General features: G+C 54.7%; 1 protein-coding gene across 1 annotated transcript in view; it reads left to right on the forward strand.

Annotated features, from left to right (window-relative positions):
- Positions 1-1,367: 1,367 nt before the first annotated feature.
- The window catches only part of ADAMTS2 (ADAM metallopeptidase with thrombospondin type 1 motif 2), a 220,089-nt gene continuing 203,232 nt past the window's right edge, over positions 1,368-18,224 (forward strand). The window contains exons 1-2 of the mRNA XM_032846790.1: positions 1,368-1,602; positions 2,632-3,026. Of these exons, the coding sequence (XP_032702681.1) occupies positions 1,476-1,602; positions 2,632-3,026 (522 nt within the window). The 5' untranslated portion in view covers positions 1,368-1,475. The remainder of the gene's footprint in view (positions 1,603-2,631; positions 3,027-18,224) is intronic.

The raw sequence follows: 18,224 nt of genomic DNA on the forward strand, positions 1-18,224 counted from the left end.
AGGTGACACAGAAGGAAGGTTCCAGGTGAAGATGGCCATCAAGCTGAGAGCCCTCACACCCGGGTCCTAAAGATGACGGACGGAACCGGGGATGCAAAATCACAGCTAGAGCGGGTTGTGCAAGTCATGTGTTTCCCCATAAGACTGGGCCCTCCTGGCCAGCAGGGAGGGAGATGCCTGAGTCATCAGACCCTGCCTGACCAAGGCCAACCCCAAAGCCCTTGGCCACACAGGCCTAGGGCAGGGTGAATGAGAACATCCAAAAGGACAGGTGTCCACCATCCAGGGAAGTCTGAAAACACACAGCAGAGATGTTCTGGACAGACACATACCTAGGAGGGGATTTCCAAGTGGGACCTGGGGAGGGAAGGTCACTGTGCTGGGGTACAGCAGGCCTGGTAGGACTGTGACTCCTGGCAGTGGTAAGACTGTGCTGGAGAGGAGGGATTCCAGCCCTGGATGGGCTTTGACAGCAAACTTGCTCCAGGATGGAGAGGAAAGCCTTGGATGCAGAATTGGAAAAGGTGGGTGGAGTGCAGAGAGGCTATTTTAGGCAGGCCTAGCAGTGCAAAGGCCCAGAGGCTCCCAGGGCTGGGCTGCGGGGCAGGTGAGGGCAGCAACCTGACTGAGCTCTGGGAGGTAGGGCTCTCATACGGGTGGAGGATCCTGTATTCAGAGGCTGTAACAGAGGGATGGGGAGGCAGTTGGAGGGGACAGGAACTTCAGGCAGAGAGGAGTTGGGGACTAAGGAAGCTTGCATCTCTCTGGAAGGGTAAAAGTTGATATTTGGGATAGTCCCTGCAGTGCATGCTTCCTCCCATAAAAGCGTCTTTCAGCCTCTGGAGTTTCCATCTCAGGCCTTCCCAACCCGGTCCCATTCTCCTGCCCCGTCCTGCCCCAGGGCGCCCAAGAGAGGGTGAGGCAGCTCTTTGCGCCCCTAGGCTGACGGGTGGAACCCGGGCGCCCCACGGACTCTCTGGGTGGGGATGCTCAGGCGGGCGCCGCTCGTTCGAGGTTGTGCGCCGCCAGGGCGCGTGGCGCGACCGATGGTGGCCGGCGGCGGGGCACCCCCAGTCCGGCCCACGGCGCTACTCTGCCGCCGCCTCGGGGTGTCTCTGCTTCGCTGCGAGCCGGAACCGCGGCGGCGGCGGCGCTAGGAGGGGAGCAGGCGGCGGCGGCGGCCGCGCCAAGAAGCGCCGGGTCACCGCAGGCTGAGGCGCCCGCCGTCCCCGCCCTCCCCCTCGCTCGCCTTCTCCTCCCTCCCGCCTCGCTCGCTCGCTAGCTCGCTCCTTCCCTCTCCCCGCCTCCCCTCCGCGCTCCCCCGCCCTCCCCTCCGCGCCTTGCCTCCTCCGCCCCGCGCCCTGCGGTGCTGCAGCTGCGGGCGGCTCCAGCTGCCCCCAGATGTGGGCTGGGCGGCGCGCGGGGAACTTTCGCGCCGGCAGCGAGTGCGGGGCCCCGGCTGCGGTCCGGCTGCCATGGATCCGCCGGCGGGAGCCGCTTGCCGCCTGCTCTGCCCCGCGCTGCTGCTGCTGCTGCTGCCGCCGATCCTGCTGCCGCCGCCGCCCGCGGACGCCCGGCTCGCCGCCGCCACCGACCCCCCAGGTAGGTGCAGCCGGGTACCCACGCCCCACGACCCCCGTCGGCCGGACCCCGCCCCGCGTGCTCCGCCGCCCCCTCCCCAGGCGTCGTCCAGCCCGACTTGGGCAAACTCCGCGCGCCCCGCCCGGGGCCAAGTTGGCCAACTTCGGGGCCGGGTTGGTCGCGCAGGGGGCGCCCCGCGGCGCACCGGAGCGCCTCCGGCCGGAGGGGAAGGAACCTCAGAGCGTTCGCGGCTCCCGGGACGCGGAGCAAGGAGATGGAGGGCCGGCAAAGCCCCGCGGCCGAGAGCGCAGCGCTAGCCCCAGCGGGTCCTGGGGAGCCAGGGCGAGGCGGCGCCGGGGCTCGAGTCCGGGGACGCTCGGGAGGAGCCGGGTGCTGAGCGCGCCACCTTGGGCCCTGGGGACTGATGCGGCGCCCGGGGTGGGGGGAATCCCTTAGCACCCGAGGGACCCTGCTCCACCCCTCCCTGTCCTCGGGCGCGCGGGGAGGGGGCGGTCATCCGTCCAACCGAGAGCTGGACACGGAGGACAGGCCGCGCGTGCCCGGGGGAGCCGAGTCCTCGCCGCTCCGGAGGCTAGCGGTGAGGGCGCCCGAGCGGCGGGGGCCGCGAAGGGGTAGAGGCGAGGCGCACGGTAAGGGGCCAACCGGCAATGGTTTCGGAGCAGCCCCACGTCCTGCCAAGGACGGTAGGTTCAAGGGGCGGGGGCGCTCTGATGGGGCTGTCCCCAGGGGAACTGTGAGGAGCTCTCGAGCTTCAAAACGGAACGGGACAGGGGGCAGAGCGCTTGGCTGACTGGGTCCCAGAGGGGGACCGCCTGGGAGCGGCGGGGTTCCGGAATGGTGGCCCCGTTAACGCCCCTTCCCAGGCGGAAGAAGGCCGGGGAGGTGCAGGCTAGTTTCTGGGGGTTGCCTGGCAGAATGCCCTTTCCTTCGCAGTGGTGGGGGGGGGGAGGGCTGGGGGGCTGCGGGGCTTGGCGGCGGGTCCCCGGGGCTCCGAGATCTAGACGGGTCTAACGCCCCTTCCCGTTGCAGGCGGGCCCCTGGGGCACGGAGCGGAGCGCATCCTGGCGGTGCCGGTGCGCACTGACGCCCAGGGCCGTTTGGTGTCCCACGTGGTGTCAGCGGCGTCGGCCCAGGCTGGGGTACGGGCCCGCAGGGCAGCCTCTGTCCAGACCCCGGGCTTACCTGGAGACGACGAGGAGGACCCCGGCGGCCGTCTCTTCTACAACGTCACGGTCTTCGGTCGAGACCTGCACCTTCGGCTGCGGCCCAACGCCCGCCTCGTGGCGCCCGGCGCCACCGTGGAGTGGCAAAGCGAGTCGGGTGCCACCCGCGTGGAGCCCCTGCTTGGGACCTGTCTCTACGTCGGAGACGTGGCGGGCCTGGCTGAAGCCTCCTCCGTGGCGCTCAGCAACTGCGACGGGCTGGTGAGTACTCACTTCTCTCTAGCTCCTTTCTGCCCACTGCCCTTGCCTGGCATTGGGAGCTGGTTTCCCATGACTCCAAGGCCTGCACTGAGGATCTCCTTTGCACCCCAGCGTGCAGGGAGCACCGGACACAGAAGGAAGGGGTTGGCACAAAGGCAAGTGATTTCAACTGACCCCAGAGGAGTGACTTAGGCAGCGGGTGGTGTTCTCCAAAGCTCTGCCAAGTAGCAGAGTGCCGTCTCCCCGATGCCTGCGGGGCACAGGTCTTCCTGTGGTCACCAGTGTGTACGACTCCGGGAGTGTATGCATATGCATGCGTGTTCTGGAATGTTGGTGTGTGCTCGGATCTGGGAACCCATGCAGATATGTGGATGTGCTATTGTGTGTCTTGTACATGTGTGTATCTGTGGGTTTCTGCTCCTTTGGGTATCCAGGCATCTGTTCAGTGTGTGTCCATGGGCATCTTAACATGTGTGATATGTGTGGGGGGGCACACGTGCTGGAAGTCTATCTTCTTGTTTCTGTGTGTGCAGGTGGTGGCAGTCCAGGGAGCAGGCAGGCAGTGGTGCTGAAATGCCCAGTTATCCCTCTGCCCCCTGGCTGACCGGGAGCCACTGATTTTTCTGCTGTGGTTTCCTGTTGAACTCCAGCTGGTAATTTGAAAAGTCGGTTTTCTCTCTCTATTTTGAGCCAAGGGGAGCATTTGGAAATGCAGGCTCTGGTGCCCACGGGCAGCCTCTGAAGGACAAGGAGAGAGGCTGAGTCCCCTACTGGGACTGGTTGGGCCACCCAGTGTGCCTTGAGCCCTGGGACGTTTTCTTGTTTCCAGGGGCCCAGAGGGACCACAGCTTGGCATGAGGGCGGCCTCAGAGGAAGCCTGGATCGATGCTCAGGGAGGCGGCTGACATTGGCGGTGCTTTGTCCGGCTGCCCCGGGGCCTGGCACGTGGCAGAAACCACTGCAGTCTTCTATTTTGGATTGGGGGTGCGGTGGTCAGGCTGGCCGGGCCTGGCCAGACATCTGAAGCCACCCACCGTGGGTTCTGCTCTAATTGCTGCTCAGAGCACTGCTGTGCGGGCGAGTGGCCGCTCTCCAGACCCTGCTGGCCCCCGAGGCCCCTGTCCTCAGGCTGGTCCTGCTGCTGCCTGCAGAGTCTGCAGTCCCACCAGAGCCCCACAACCACTGGTGTTCTTTTTATGGAGACACAGGAAATGTCACTTGTTGCTTCGGAAAATCACTGCCTTTGGCTGGATTGAGTTAGAACCCAGGCGTACTGCAAACAGCTATAAATGTCCTTGGAGGAGTTGGGTTATTGTGGTGCAGCCTTTTATATGTCCATTGTCTCCGAGGCCATCCGGGGCCTCATAGGTATGTCTCATTTCATGCTGTAGGTGAATTTCCTAAATAAATTGGTGCTGGGGACTCCAGGGTTTGGGGGAGCTGACTCAGATGCAGTCTGTAGGTGGGTCAGCTCCTGTGGACTGAGAGATTCCTGATGGAGTGAATTTTATGGGATGCTTTGTCTCTGTATCATTCCTTCATCTGTCATTTGGTGATTCATTTGTTTAGCCAGAACCTCCTAGTGCCATCTGTCCACTGTGCGGGTCAGGGGTGTGGCTGGCCCAGTGCCCACCTGGGGCTGGGGACCACTGATGGGCTGAGGGGCAGCTCTGGCTTGGGCTTTGACCGCAGGCTCCTGGGGGCTATTTGGAGAATGAGTTGGCAGCAGGTAAAGGGGCAGGTTAGCAACCTTAGCGGAGGGAAGAACATGTGTGCAGGTACTGGGTATGTGTTGGTCTGGTCGGGACAGGCATGGTGAGATGTCATGACGACTGGCCACACACCTGCACAGGGTCAAGGCAGCTGGAAAGAAGACGGGAGTTGGAAGATGTGCTGGGGCTTGTCTGCGGGGCCTTGAATACTGTCAACGAAAAATGGCCTGGAGACATTGGGGCATCAATGTTAATTCTGTACTCTTCCTCCCTCTTCCTTCCTTCCTTCCCTCCTTTCTCTCTTCTGTCCCTCCTTACTTCCTTTTGTTTTGGTGTGTCTCTTCTCATTTTATACTAATTAATTCCTTAACCCTTTGAGTCTTTCTGTGTATCACTGATAGATCTGGGGCTCTATACATGGTGCAGAGCTGTGGTCCCCACAGCTATCATGCAGGGGAGGGATCCTCATCCCTGGTTTGCACATGCTCAGATGAGGCTCCAGGAGGTTGAGCGACTTGCCCAAGACCACCTAGCCCATGCTGGCTGGAATCTGGCCTGGTTTCCTCCAGCCCTATGTGCCACAGGGCTCCCAAGTTGGGCTGGGTAGAAGGCACTGAGATGTGCAAAATCTGTGCACTCCTCCCAATAGGCGTTATGTGAATAAATGCATCTCATTCTCCTAGCAACCCAGGCCCTTAACCATCATGCCACACAGGCCCCCTGTCTCTGTAGCATTTGTTCTTCCTTCAGATATAGCAAAACTCACCAAAGCAGGTATGTCATGCTGTAGTGTGTGTGCAAATCCCCAGGGATCTTGTTAAAATGCAAGTTCTGGTTCAGCACATCTGGGTGGGGCCTAAAGTTCTGCCTGCCTGCCTGCCTGCCTTCCTTCCTTCCTTCCTTCCTTCCTTTTCTTTTCCTTCCTTTCCTTTCTTTTCCTTTCCTTTCCTTTCCTTTCCTTTCCTTTCCTTTCCTTTCCTTTCCTTTCCTTTCCTTTCCTTTCCTCTCCTCTCCTCTCCTCTCCTCTCCTCTCCTTTCCTTTCCTCTTTCCTTCTCTCTTTCTCTTTCTGTCTGTCTTTTTCTCTGAAAGAGCATGAGTGAGGGCAGGGAGTGGCAGAGGGAGAAAGAGAGAGAGAGAGAGACACTCTTAAGCAGATTCCTCACTGGGTGTGGATCTCAAGATCTGGGGCTTGTAACACTCAAGACCCTGAGATCATGACCTGAGCTGAAATCAAAGGTTGGTTGCTTAACCTACTGAGCCACCCAGAAATGCAAGTTCTGCATTTCTAATGAGCTTCCTGGTCCTCAGGCCGCCCTTTGAGAAGCAAGGCTCAACAGCCCCATTTCTAAAGATTTTATTTATTTATTTATTTATTTGACAGAGAGTGAGAGAGAGAGTATATGAGCAGGGGGAGTGGCAGTCAGAGGGAGAGAGAGAAGCAGACTCCCTGATGAGCAGAGAGCCTGATGCAGGGCTTAACCCCAGGACCCTGGGGTCATGACACGAGCTGAAGGCAGACGCTAATGCACTGAGCCACCCAGGTGCACCATCAACAGCCCCATTTCTGCAAGAGAGTTCTTCACATTCCTCCACTAGTTGTTCCTTGCAGACGGGTTTCAGTGGACAACGGTGTGGGGGATGCTGCACTTTGCACTCAGCTTGGGCGATTCAGGGGGCCCATCGCAGTCTCTGGGAAGTTCCGTAATAAAGAAAGCTCTCGCAATCTGAGTAATCCGTCATTTCCCACACAGAGGGGACTGTGGAACCCCTTCTTTGCAGAATGTGTCTTCCTGGAAGATGTGTAGAAAAACCATGGAACAGGGTCCCAGGAGCTTGTGCGTGCACTCTCTCTCTAAAAATAAATAAATAAAATCTTTGGACAGCAGTCTTCTAGTCAAGGGGAATCTTATTTCTTAGTATCTGTCAGGATCCTTTCAGTTACAAGTGACAGACTGCTTAAATCAGTTTAAACAATAGCTCTCCTAATGGTGAGTCTTCAGGCATGGCTGATTCCAGGTGCTCCCTTTAGGTCATTAGGACACATGCCATCTCCTGCCTCTGTCTTCCTTTGCGTTGGCTTTGTTCTCAAGTGTGGTCCTTCTATTCTGAGTCTAGGGGCCCCAGCAGTGTCTTTTTCTGAATAATTTCGCTGAGACCTGGGTATCACTCTGGCCAGCCTAGGCTCTGGTGCTCCTGTGAGGAGCAGGACATGGTATTTGCAGAACCCCAGAAATGGAGAGCAGAAGAGGTGCTGTCCCCTCAGTTAATATGAGATGGGGATTCTGAATCTGCCAAGATGTAGATTCTTCTGGAGTCAGGTAGAGGTGCAGACTTAAGAAATTCCACTTGAAGACATGCTTTGTAAGACATGATGTGTACTTTATTCCCAGAGTCTGGCAAACGCAGAGTTTCCAGGTTTTTTGTTTGTTTGTTTGTTTTTTTAATAGCCATTAGACAGAAGTCATTCATAACATTCATGAGGAGAAGTTAAGGTTCGTTTTTGATGATGCATGAGAAAATTATGCTTAATGAAGGGTTCTTGCATGTGTTAATTTCATATTATTCATATATGCTCATTAAAAACCCGTGAGGGGGGCGCCTGGGTGGCTCAGTCAGTAAGAGTCTGCCTTCGGCTCAGGTCATGATCTCAGGGTCCTGGGATCCAGCCCCGTGTTGGGCTCCCTGCTCAATGGGGAGTCTACTTCTCCCTCTGCCTCTGCCCCTTCCCCCACTCATGTACTCTCTCTCTCTCACTCTCAAATAAATAAAAGCTTATTTTTTATAACCCAAGCAGAAGCCTATTGTAATAATAATAAATAGTAAGTCATAGTTTGCTACCCCTATTATGTGCCAGGCTCCCTACTGAGTGCCTTATGCCTGTGTCTCCTTGTTCAGTCCTCACAAAGTCCTATGGCATGTGCTTGATATTATCCCCATTCTACAGATGAATCAACTGAGTCTCCAAATGCTGAGAGCTTGCTTCAAGCTTTGCTGTTGGTATTTGAATGCATGTCTTCCACCCAATGCATGATTCCAAGATCATGCTCACTACATTTTATTGTTGGTTTTGTTTTGTTTTTTGGCATGCCGACAGAAAGAATAAAAATGAAGAAATGCACTTCTGTAAAACATTTTTTACCTTCCCTATTTTGACTCCTGGAGACCTTCTGAGTCTGGGAGCAGGCCTGGTGGCTGAGTGGCTTGCTGATACACGGCTGACCTGCTCTAGCCTACAGTTCTAGGCGGGTTGCCTGAGTCTTCGTAGCTGGGTGATGGTAGTGGGGACTCCCGTAGGGCTGAAGCTCCCAGCCCTCTCTCTGCCTCCCACCTCAGGGCAGCTCTGGGGACCCCTCCTGCCTGATAGGACATGACTAGGCTAGTGGGTGGAAGTCATCATGGGATGGGGAGTGGGAAGGGTCTGAGCTCTGAGGTCTGGTCCCGTCCTGAGGTCTGAGGGGTGGGGCGGTGTACACCCTTCCCAGGGGGCTCAATGTGGTCCCCATGATTCTGTGAAGCAGAACTCCCACGGTGTGGCTGAGGTGCAGAGAGACCCAAGGGTTTCTGCCTTGTGGGCTGGGGCCCCTCCACTAGGCACCTATGCTGTCTAGTATTTTTTTTAATATTTCATTTATTTATTAGAGAGAGCGAGCGAGCTTGAGTGGGGGTGGGGAGGGGAAGAGGGAAAAAAGAGAGAGAGAATCCCAAGCAGACTCTACACTGAGTGCAGAATCAGTGTGGGGCTCGATCCCAGAATGCTGAGATCACGACCTGAGCTGAAATTAAGAGTGAGGAGCTTGGGTACCTGGGTGGCTCAGTGGGTTAAGCCTTTGCCTTCAGCTCATGTCATGATCCCAGGGTCCTGGGATTGAGCCCCACATCAGGTTCTCTGCTAAGCAGGGAGCCTGCTTCCCCCGCCCCCGCCGCCTGCTTCTCTGCCTACTTGTGATCTCTGTCAAATAAAAAAGTAAAATCTTAAAAAAAAAAAAAAAGAGTCGGAAGCTTAACCAACTGAGCCACCCAGGAGCTTGTGTCCAGTCTTTAGTCATTAAGAATCACTGAGGTCTACAGAGAGAAATCATCTGCTGGCCTAAGGGACCATGATGAGTTTCATTTTTCTTCACAAGTATCCTGCTTTTGAGGCCATACATTGGGCTCCAGCTGGCTCAGGTGCTAGGGTGGGGTGGGCGGGTGTGGCAGGCTCAGGCTGTGGGGTTGAGGGTGAGGATGCCTGGGACTTGCAGCCAGTCTTCCTTCCTCCTGCCCCTTCTCCTTGTTGTTTAAGACTCATTCAGTTTAAGTGACAGAAAGCTGGCTTACAGTAAATGAAATAAACAAGGGATATCATGAGCTCAATGACTCTTGGGGTCCTAATGAGTTCAGGCATGGCTGCATCCAGGGGTTCAGGGCTTGTTTCATCATATGTTCCCTACCTTTCAGCTCTATTACTCTCTGTCTCAATATGGTCTTCCGCATGTGGGAGCCACTGGCAACTCTTGGCTTAACTTGCTGCCATGGTAGCAATCAGAAATGGAGAGCACTCCTTTCTGGATGGTTCCTGCTAGCATCCTGGAGAGGGCTTTGATGGGCCCCACTTAGGTTACAGGCCCCTCTTTGAACCAGTTGTTGTGATGTAAGCCTGGCCTGAGTCTCTTGCTCACGTTTAGGATTAAAAGTGAGGGTCAGATCCCCAAACCCTGGAATGGATGGATGTTTTATATGAAAGCAAGAGGAAGGTGAATGTGCTGAGCAGATGAAAACAGTTACCACTGCACTCCATCTGGACTCTGGGTCTCCATGTCCAGATCTCTTCATGGGCTCCAGACTTGCCTGCCCAGCTCCCTCCAGGGCTCCCTCCGTGGTGACCCCGTATTTCTGAAATGGAAAGTGGTCTCCACTTTCCTAGACTCCACCCTTTCTTGGGTGGGAATCCCAGGATCACCCTCTCCTCCCTCTCCATGACCCGTATATCCAGTCTGCCACTGTCCTAGATGTCTCTGGGCTTTATCCCTGTTCCCATCCCTCCACAATGCCTAATCCCAAGCCCTGTCTTTTGCACCTGTATGAAGATCTGCTGCTAATTGGTCTGTCCCCAGAAACTCTTTCTCCTTACAGCAGCCACACTGATTTTCATAAACCATATAGTAAGTCATGTCACTCCTTGCTCAAGATCTTTCAGTGATTCTTATTGCCCTTAAAAAAAAAAAAATCCAAACCCGGAAAAACATCCAAATCTACCATCCTGGCACTCAGGACCAACTATGACCTGGCCCAGTGGCCTCCAGTTTCATCTGTCACAGTGTCCCTCTCATGCCTGTGCCCCATCACACTAAGCTTTTAGTTCCCCCAACACAGGACACCCCCCAGCTCAGGACCTTTGCATAGGTTGTGTCCTTGCCTAGACCACTCTTTTACCTTCATCTTTACCTGGCTCACTCCGTAGGTCTCAGCTAAATGGCCTTTCATCCAGGAAGCGATTCTAGGCATTGTCATGCCAGGTTGCACCCCGTGCTTCTTGGTAACGTGTACCATGCGTAATGTGTACCCACCCAGCTGTGTTCGCAGGGCCCCTCTCTGGCTGGGCAGACCTCAACTGGGAGCTGTGAAATGAGAGTTCCCAGGGAGAGGGGGCCAGAAGCCTATGTAGGAAATGGTTGGGGACTTGCCCCCGAGACCCTGTGTCCCCCCCACCGTGCCCAGAGCTGGCCCATCTTTCCTCATCTGCTCTCTTGCCAATCCCAGAATGCCCACACACCCTGGGGGAGAACCCCTTGGAGAATGGCTGAAAACTCTGACTCCTTTCCCATAGGAAAGCACTTGTGCACAACATGTAGTTTTATGGTTTTCCTGCTCCTACTTTGGGGTTCATGAAACTTGAGTTCAAAACCCTTGGTCTAAATCAATCCGAGTAAGAGAGGGAAGATCCCCCCCACTCCGCACCGCCTCCCCATTCCTGTATGGGGAAGTGTTGGATGGGGGTGAGGAGACGTTGGGCGGGGCTCTGGCAAGTCATCTTGTGGACCCTGGGTAAATCCTCTCACCACTGACCTCAGTTTGTCCAGGTGGAAACTGGGGGCTGGAGTTAACCGTTTCTGGGACCCTTCCAGGGCAACTCCAGGTGCCTTAGGGACCAGATGGGGTTCAAACACAAGTGAGGGGACAGGGTTGGAGGAGGGAGATGTAGGGACCCTGGCGAGCCCAAGCCCCACCTCCCTTGAGAGAGTGTTGCCCCTCAGGAGTGTGGACTCCTTGTTGCTGAGCCCCCCATTGTTTCTTCAGAGAAACTGTGTTTCTGTGTGTTGCTATCATTTGGGCAAACAAGTCCAGCGTGAAGACCCTGTATGGGCCCTGAGGTCCCCTGAAAGGGCCTCCAGAGGCAGGTGTGGAAGTGTTGGGAGGTGTGCTGGCAGCAGGATCTGAGATGGGCCAGGGGTCCCTGCTGGTGGGGGCTGGGAACTTGCTTGAACCCAGCCTGACTTCATCACTGTCACCCCATGCCCCCGCTTCCAGAGCATCTACAGCCTTCTGGCTGGCCACCCCACCACGTCTCACTGGGAATGACTTGATGGAAGGGAAGGAGCATCTCAGAGGCTCTTCCATGCCTGGGCGGGGTAGGGACGTGCACTGACCTGTGGCTGCCATGATGGAGGTGGACTTGTCAGGGGTTCGTGCTATAGGGGGCGAGTAGCAGCCTGTGACCCTGACCCACCACCCCATTTGCCTTGTGGTGGCCCCTCAGTTTGGTGTAGGTTGCATCCATGATCTGAAAGCCAGACTCATTTATCTGTCTTCCACCTGGACTCGTTAAAAATCACAGGCAGCCAGTAGCTGATTGCCAGGGGGGGGGAGACGGGAATGTGGCGTTATTGTTAATGGTTACAGAGTTTCAGTTTTACAAGAAAACAAGAGGTCTGATGATGGTTGCACAACATTAGGAATGCATTTAAGAGCACTGAACGACACCAAAAGTGGTTAAGACGGTGAAAAAGGGCATCTGAGGACTCGTGGGATTCGGTAGGTAGTTCAGGGGCGCAGTGGTGCCCCTTGAGCCCCGCTCGTCCAGTTTTCCTCTCCAGTGGGACTCTGTTCCCTGGGGGACTAGTGGTTGCTGCTGTCCCCACACCCCTCTCACCCCCAGAGACAGCTTGGTGGGAAAAGGAAGCCATTTTTTGGAGGTTCCCGCCACGGTCTTGAGCTTCACTCTGACTGGGCGGGATTGGATCACGGGACTTTTCCAGGAATGCTGTGCGCTGATTGGCTCTGGCCCGAGTCACATGCTCCAGCGGCTGCCTAGAATTGTCAAGCGAGAGCGCTTCGGGGTCGCAACCGTCAGTCATGGCCGCGTCACTGCTCTACCCACTGAGGGCGCTGCCAACCGCGCTGCCCCTCAAGAAAAGGCGGCCAGAGAATCAGTGTCTATGCCCGCTGCCTCTGCTGCGGCATGTGCCCAGTCCCTGCATTCGTCCTGTGAACTAGCCATTGCGGTGCCCCTTTCACAGATGAGGAAACCGAGGGTCGGTGAGTTCCTGGGATCTGTGGGCTCTCCGGGTGTGGGGTCGCCTCAGTGCGCGGAATCCTCTAGGGACCGGCAGAGTGGAGCCCAGCTCGGCCCCTCAGGAAAGGCCAGCACAGTTGGTCACTGATCTCTGAGCCTGAGCCCGGGAGGCCGGCTCTTCCCGAGTCATCCCTTGTGACCCTGCGGTGACTTCACTGCGTGGTCGTGTGTGTCCGGCGCTGGTTGTGGCGCATAACGGCGCCGCTCATTCCCGTGTTGGCTTCAGGCTCTTCCCGCCCATGGCCAGCCGTGGCTGCCAGTCCCCCTGTGCCCCCGGCACTTGGGGAGTGTGGAGTGATGCCAGGGGTCAGCGGGGAGGTAGGGCAGGCCAGAGCGTCGCCCAGGCCTGCTGTGGGGACCATGAGCGCCACAGCCAAGGGGAGCAGTCTGGAGGGACTCATCTGCCCCGAGCCATGGGGACGCCCTCCAGGGGCCTGGTGTGCCCGCCTAGCATCCAGGCTGGCTTTGCTGTGTGGCAGCCTGAGCTGTGGCCTGGGCCTCCCCAGTCTGGTGGCTGAAATCCATACCCGCGAATGCGTATGGATCCCTTCCTGGGACCCTAGGTCTATACCAGTGGACAGACACATCCTTCATTACCCTCCCTGCCTCCCCTGCTTGGGCAGCCTGGGGGAACATACGTGTGTGTTTGTGCACCTTTGTGTGGGGATGGGTGTGTGTGTATGTGGAAAGGTGTGCTTGGGTATGTGTGTGCATGCCTATCTGTATGAGTGTGACATGAATATGTACCTACGTGTGAATGTGTGTCTATGCTTGTGAGTTTATGCATTGGAGTGAGCATGTGTGTGAGTGCGTGCCTTGGTGTGAGTGTGCATGTGTTTGTAGGGTGAGCACGTGCATTCAAGTGTGAGTGTGTAAGCATGGTTGTGTGTGTTCTTGCCAAGGGCTTCCTGCCGGGGAGGGGACTGAGACGGGGGAGAGGTACCCAGGGGAGAGGAAGACCCTAGCCCTCTGAATCTTGGCACCACCTCGGGCCCCCTCCTACCGCACTGGCACGCGCTCTGAAATGGGAGGGCCCAGGTGAGAGCCTCTTGCTCTGCTGCTTATGTTTCATATTAAATGTCAACTGTCCACCGGGTCTGCGGTGCTGCCATTAATATGGAGAAGTTATTACAGAGCCTGGAGCTGGCTCCTCGGGCTCATCCATGAATTTCAATTACCTTGCACGTCTACTCTAGGCCTGTGGAGTGGGGCTCACAGCTTCTGCTTGGAGGCATCCAGAACCCCAGCCCAGGCAGTGTGGAGGGGCTAGGCGGGCCCTGCACCTCTCCTCCTTGCCCCGCAGGTTTCACGAGAGCACGGACTTGGTGTGGATGGAGGCTGCTGTGTCACACAGTCCACTCTGCCCTGCATAGCTGGGCAGCCTGGACGAGGGCTGAAATGCACAAAACTTGTTTTCCTTGCTTGCAGAGTTGAGGGGGGAGGAAACCATCCACGCTTGCTGGGCATTGAAAGGGTATGTGTGCAACAAGTACTTAGCCCAGGCCTGGGGTTTGGGAGATGCTGGCCGTTTATGCCTTTCATCAGATCTGAGATGCCATCAGTTATAGGGCACACACTCCCCATTACACTGTACCATGGCACCTTAACTACAGTCCCAAGAGGCATAGACACCAGCAGCCCTGCCCCCAGTTGCTCCAAACAGTGGGCCATTCCTCCCTTTTCACTTGCTTGGCTTACTTAGTGTGTGACTGCCTCCTTCTTTTCTGGGTGTCTTCCTCTCTTTGGTAAAGCATGGAGTTGCAGTCCTTCCTCCAAGACGTTTTCTCACTGATGCCAAAGCTATCCACTCCATTGTCTCTGTGCTTTTGTGCGCACATCATCATTTTTTTTGCCATCACGGTGTGACTTTTTGAAGACATTTTGGATAGTAGGGATCTCAACATAGGAATTGCTGATCCTACACGCAGTTCAGGTAAGGGATAGCATATGAGCCACATGCCATTGTTGGGTTGGCATGTGCGAGGCAATGCCAGCCACCACGTGGTTGCTGCTGGCTGCTGTTGGTGATTAAAACCCAGTGATTTCATTCTGACTTCAGAGGTGGTAAATGTGAAAAATGTGGGTCTAGAGTCCTGGACAGGCAGTTTTTTTTTTTTTTAATTGTTGTTGTTGTTATTCTGTTACAAGTGATTTTAAGGCCATGTCTGAGCTGGTAGGCAGTTCTCATGCTGGGAAGTAGAGCAGCAACAGAGACTGGGCTGTTCACCCCAGAGGGACCAGCCCTTGCTAGCTCTGTGAGTGGCATATTCAAGGATTTGTCTCTGAACCTGGATATTTCTCTTTTGAAAGCAGGGATTTGGGACTACATGGCAAATAAGGTGTATTTCTATATCACGCAAGACTTGTCCAAGTGGCCAGTCTGATTGGGACACAGCTTCTGAAGATATGAGAAAAAGTAGCTCAAGAGCTGTGAATATGAACATATATGTATTTTTAATGGATGATGCCATCTCCTATCAGTTGCAAATGAAATGTTGGGTTAACCACTATCACAGATCAAGTCCCTACCAGCACTAAACTATATTTATTACTAGAGCCTTAAAGCTGTGATAGCTAAAGAATTTGCTGCTTTATAGTTACATTGTCCACCACAGTAGCCATGAACCAGGTGATGCTATCACTACTTGAAAGGTGGCTGGTCCTAAGTGAGAGGTGCCTGAGTGTAAAATATTAAGTATTCGAAGTCTTAGTATAAAATGTATATGTGTGTGTGTGTATAAACATCTCATTGATAATCTAAAAGTATCGAGTATAGGTTGAAATAATATTTTGGATGTAGTGGATAAAGTAAGATATATTGCCGAAATTGATTTCAAATTTTTTTTTTTCTTAAACGTGGCTCCATGTGAAGTTCTCATTACATTTCTGTTGGACAGTGCTGCTTTGAGACATCTGGCTGGATACTTCCCATTTCACTGTTATTCTTTTGCAAAATTTCCTTGGCTGGTCACCTCTGTTTATTTCTTTCAATTGAATTTTAGAATTATTTTGTCAGGTTAAAAACATCCCTTGCAAGTTTGATTGACATTAAATTAAACTTAGAAACCAATTAAAGGAGGAATTGACATAATTTATAGTATTTACCGGGAACATGGTGTATTTTTCAATTGATTTCATTTTGCTTTGATGTTATTCGGTAAAGTATTATACATTTTTTATATGGGTCACTCATTATTTTAAATCAGGGTCATTTCAAGGATTCTGTTTTTCCTTTTTGCTATTGTTTATGGAATCACTGCAATCTATCATTGGTGTACAGGAAGGCTATTGATTTTTATATAATTATCTTTTATCAAGCTGCTTGATAGAACTCGTTAATTCTAATATATCTTTGTGCATTCCCCTGGGTTTTCTAGGTATACAGTTATACTGTCCATAAACGATGATAATTTCGGAGTCTCGTTTCCAATCAGCACCATCTAGAACCTTCAGAGTATTGTTAAGTAACAGCAGCGGCTTTGTGCATCCGCGTCTGCGCCTGGCTCTGATGGGAACGCCCCTGACATTTCTCTGCTTAATAAAATATAATGCTTGCTCGTGGACTAAGATGGATTTCGTGAGAAGGCAATATCCTCTGAATTCTAGTTTTCTGAGGTCCTATTTTTATCAGCACAGGAACTGAAATCTAGATTAAATTTGTCTAACACCTCACACAGCACTGCCTCCCTCCCTGCCCTCGACCCCCAAAGCTGGAGGCGTTAGACGATTCCCAGGGACTGTGTTTCCCAAGGACCTGGGAATCTGTTCTGCTGGCAGGTCCCCTGAGTTGCCTACTTGCTGGCCCTGAAATGCAAGCCAGCTCCATTTCCAGCTGTCAGGGCCCCTCCCAGGAAGAGGCTGGGGCATGCTGCTGAGGAAGGTGGTGGAGGCTGAACTGCCCAGCTGAGCAGGTGGCTTCCAGGAGAGCCGGAGCCAATTCTTAGAAAGCCCATGTGGGGACAAATTGCCAACTTGACATGCTGGGTTCTCCCTCTTTCAGTGGTATGTCTCCCAACCTTCAGTTTTCCCCGAGTCTTACAGAAGTCTTTACCCCCTTGCTCAGTGGTTGATTCCTGCCCATATGCCCCTACCCCCTTGGGGTCCCACTGATACCTTTATTCCCACATGTTTCTAGAAGGTCTTTTCTGAAAGACTCTGGTTCCCATAGAGGGAATCTGTGGCCTGTTGTGTAGAGAATAAAATTGTTTTCCATTGTGTTGTCTGTCTGTCTCCCCACAGATGGGCATGGGATTTGGGCAACTTGAAAAATATCTGTGCGGGGGTCCCAGCCTGAGAGATTCTGATTTACCAGATGTGGGTAGGACTTGGGGGTCTGTGTTTTTCAAGAGCTACATGGGAGAGTCTAATGCCTAGCCATTGAGCATGCACTGAGGGTCAGGATGTATGAGGCTGGACAGAGCCAGGTTCAGGGCTGACTCTCCACTTGGCTGGCCTGTGACCCTCAGTTTCCCCAGCGGCCACCCACCTGCCTTGGGGGGGAGGGGGAACAAGCTGGTTGGCCTCGGTCCAAAAGGTTTGGGATCCAAACTCTTTGGGAGGTTGGGGTGGAAGGAGATCATATCCTAGAGGGACAGCTAGGCCTCCAGGTGGCCCAGGACCTTGGGAGCTGCTACTGAGGTATTAGCTCCTGACCCTCTATGCCCTCCAGTCTTTTACCTGGAAATTCAGAGCGTGGCAGACGGAGGGAAGGCTGAGGCTGCCTGTCTGCACTGTGGGTGGGTAGAACTCACTTGGCACTGGGTACTGATCCTGCAGGCCCTGTTGGGCAGAGTGGGGGGCAGGGGCACTCTCTGCCATGGTGTCCCTCAGTGTCCCCCAGCCAGACCCTGGGCCCTGTGAAGCTCCCATCCCTCTTGCCTCCATTCCACCCTCAGCTCCTCAGCTCCACTGGCTGACCACTGGCCCCTGGTGTGAGCTCACTAGCCTTGAGCTGAGGTGTGAGCTTCCTGGGTGGTTGGGTGTGTCATAGCCACCAGTGGCTGGTCTGAGACCTGCATACAGAGTGAGGAGAGGTCCCAGGCCAGGGCTCAGCTCAGCTGACAGAGGGAAGGCCTATTTTCTGAGCAGCCCCCGGGAAGTAGAGTGGGGTCGTGTCTCAGATGCCGGAAGCCCTTCCATCCTTCTTTCTCAGGCATGCCCTCTTTCTCTTGTATTTCTTCCCTCCCTCCCTGCCCTGTCATGCCCTCTTCTCTCCTCCCTCCATTCTACCACTTCCTTTCTCTTCCTGCCTTCCCTTCCTTTCCCATCCCCTCTCTTTCCCAAAGTGAACCCCCCACTTGGGCAACTGGGACCCTTGGGTGACCCTTTCTTGGTGGTGGGCTCTTCATTACTGGCCACACACTCTGACCCAGGCTGTGCCTGCACATTCCTATTCATACATCACCTCCTGTGACACTGGGAATGGGATCTCATCTGGAAGGAAAGTAGGGCTCAGACAGGGGGAGTGACCCACTCCAGGTCACACAGAGCCCATGACCTGTGCTCCTGCTGCTGCATGTGGAACTCTGCTGCAGCTGGAAACCTCTGTTGTCCTGAGGTACACATCACCCCACCCCCAACCCATACAGCAGGGTTAATTACTGCCCTAGGCAGGGGAGTCCCTCCTCTCCTTGGCCACTGAGCTCTTGGTGCATTTCAGCAAACAAGGTTAAAGCCGAGCCCCTGCCCTGTCAGAGCAACCCCCACCTCAGATAGGCTGGCCTGGCCTTTGAGTGGCATTTTCCCTATTGGGGTGCCCAGGCGCTTGTGGGCTGTGTCCTTACTGGGGAGGCTGGTCGGCCCAGTCTGTGTCCTGACCTAGGCTGCCGTGGAAGGTTGTGTAGGTGGTGTCCTGCACGAGGGCTCCTGGGCACGGGGGTGCAGGAGGCCAACTTCTGCTCAGAGTCTGGGAGTGGATGGGGTGGAGGGTAGCC

This window comes from Lontra canadensis, unplaced genomic scaffold (genome assembly GCF_010015895.1).
Source record: "Lontra canadensis isolate GAN:19392208 unplaced genomic scaffold, GSC_riverotter_1.0 scaffold181, whole genome shotgun sequence".
Classification (NCBI taxonomy): domain Eukaryota; kingdom Metazoa; phylum Chordata; class Mammalia; order Carnivora; family Mustelidae; genus Lontra; species Lontra canadensis.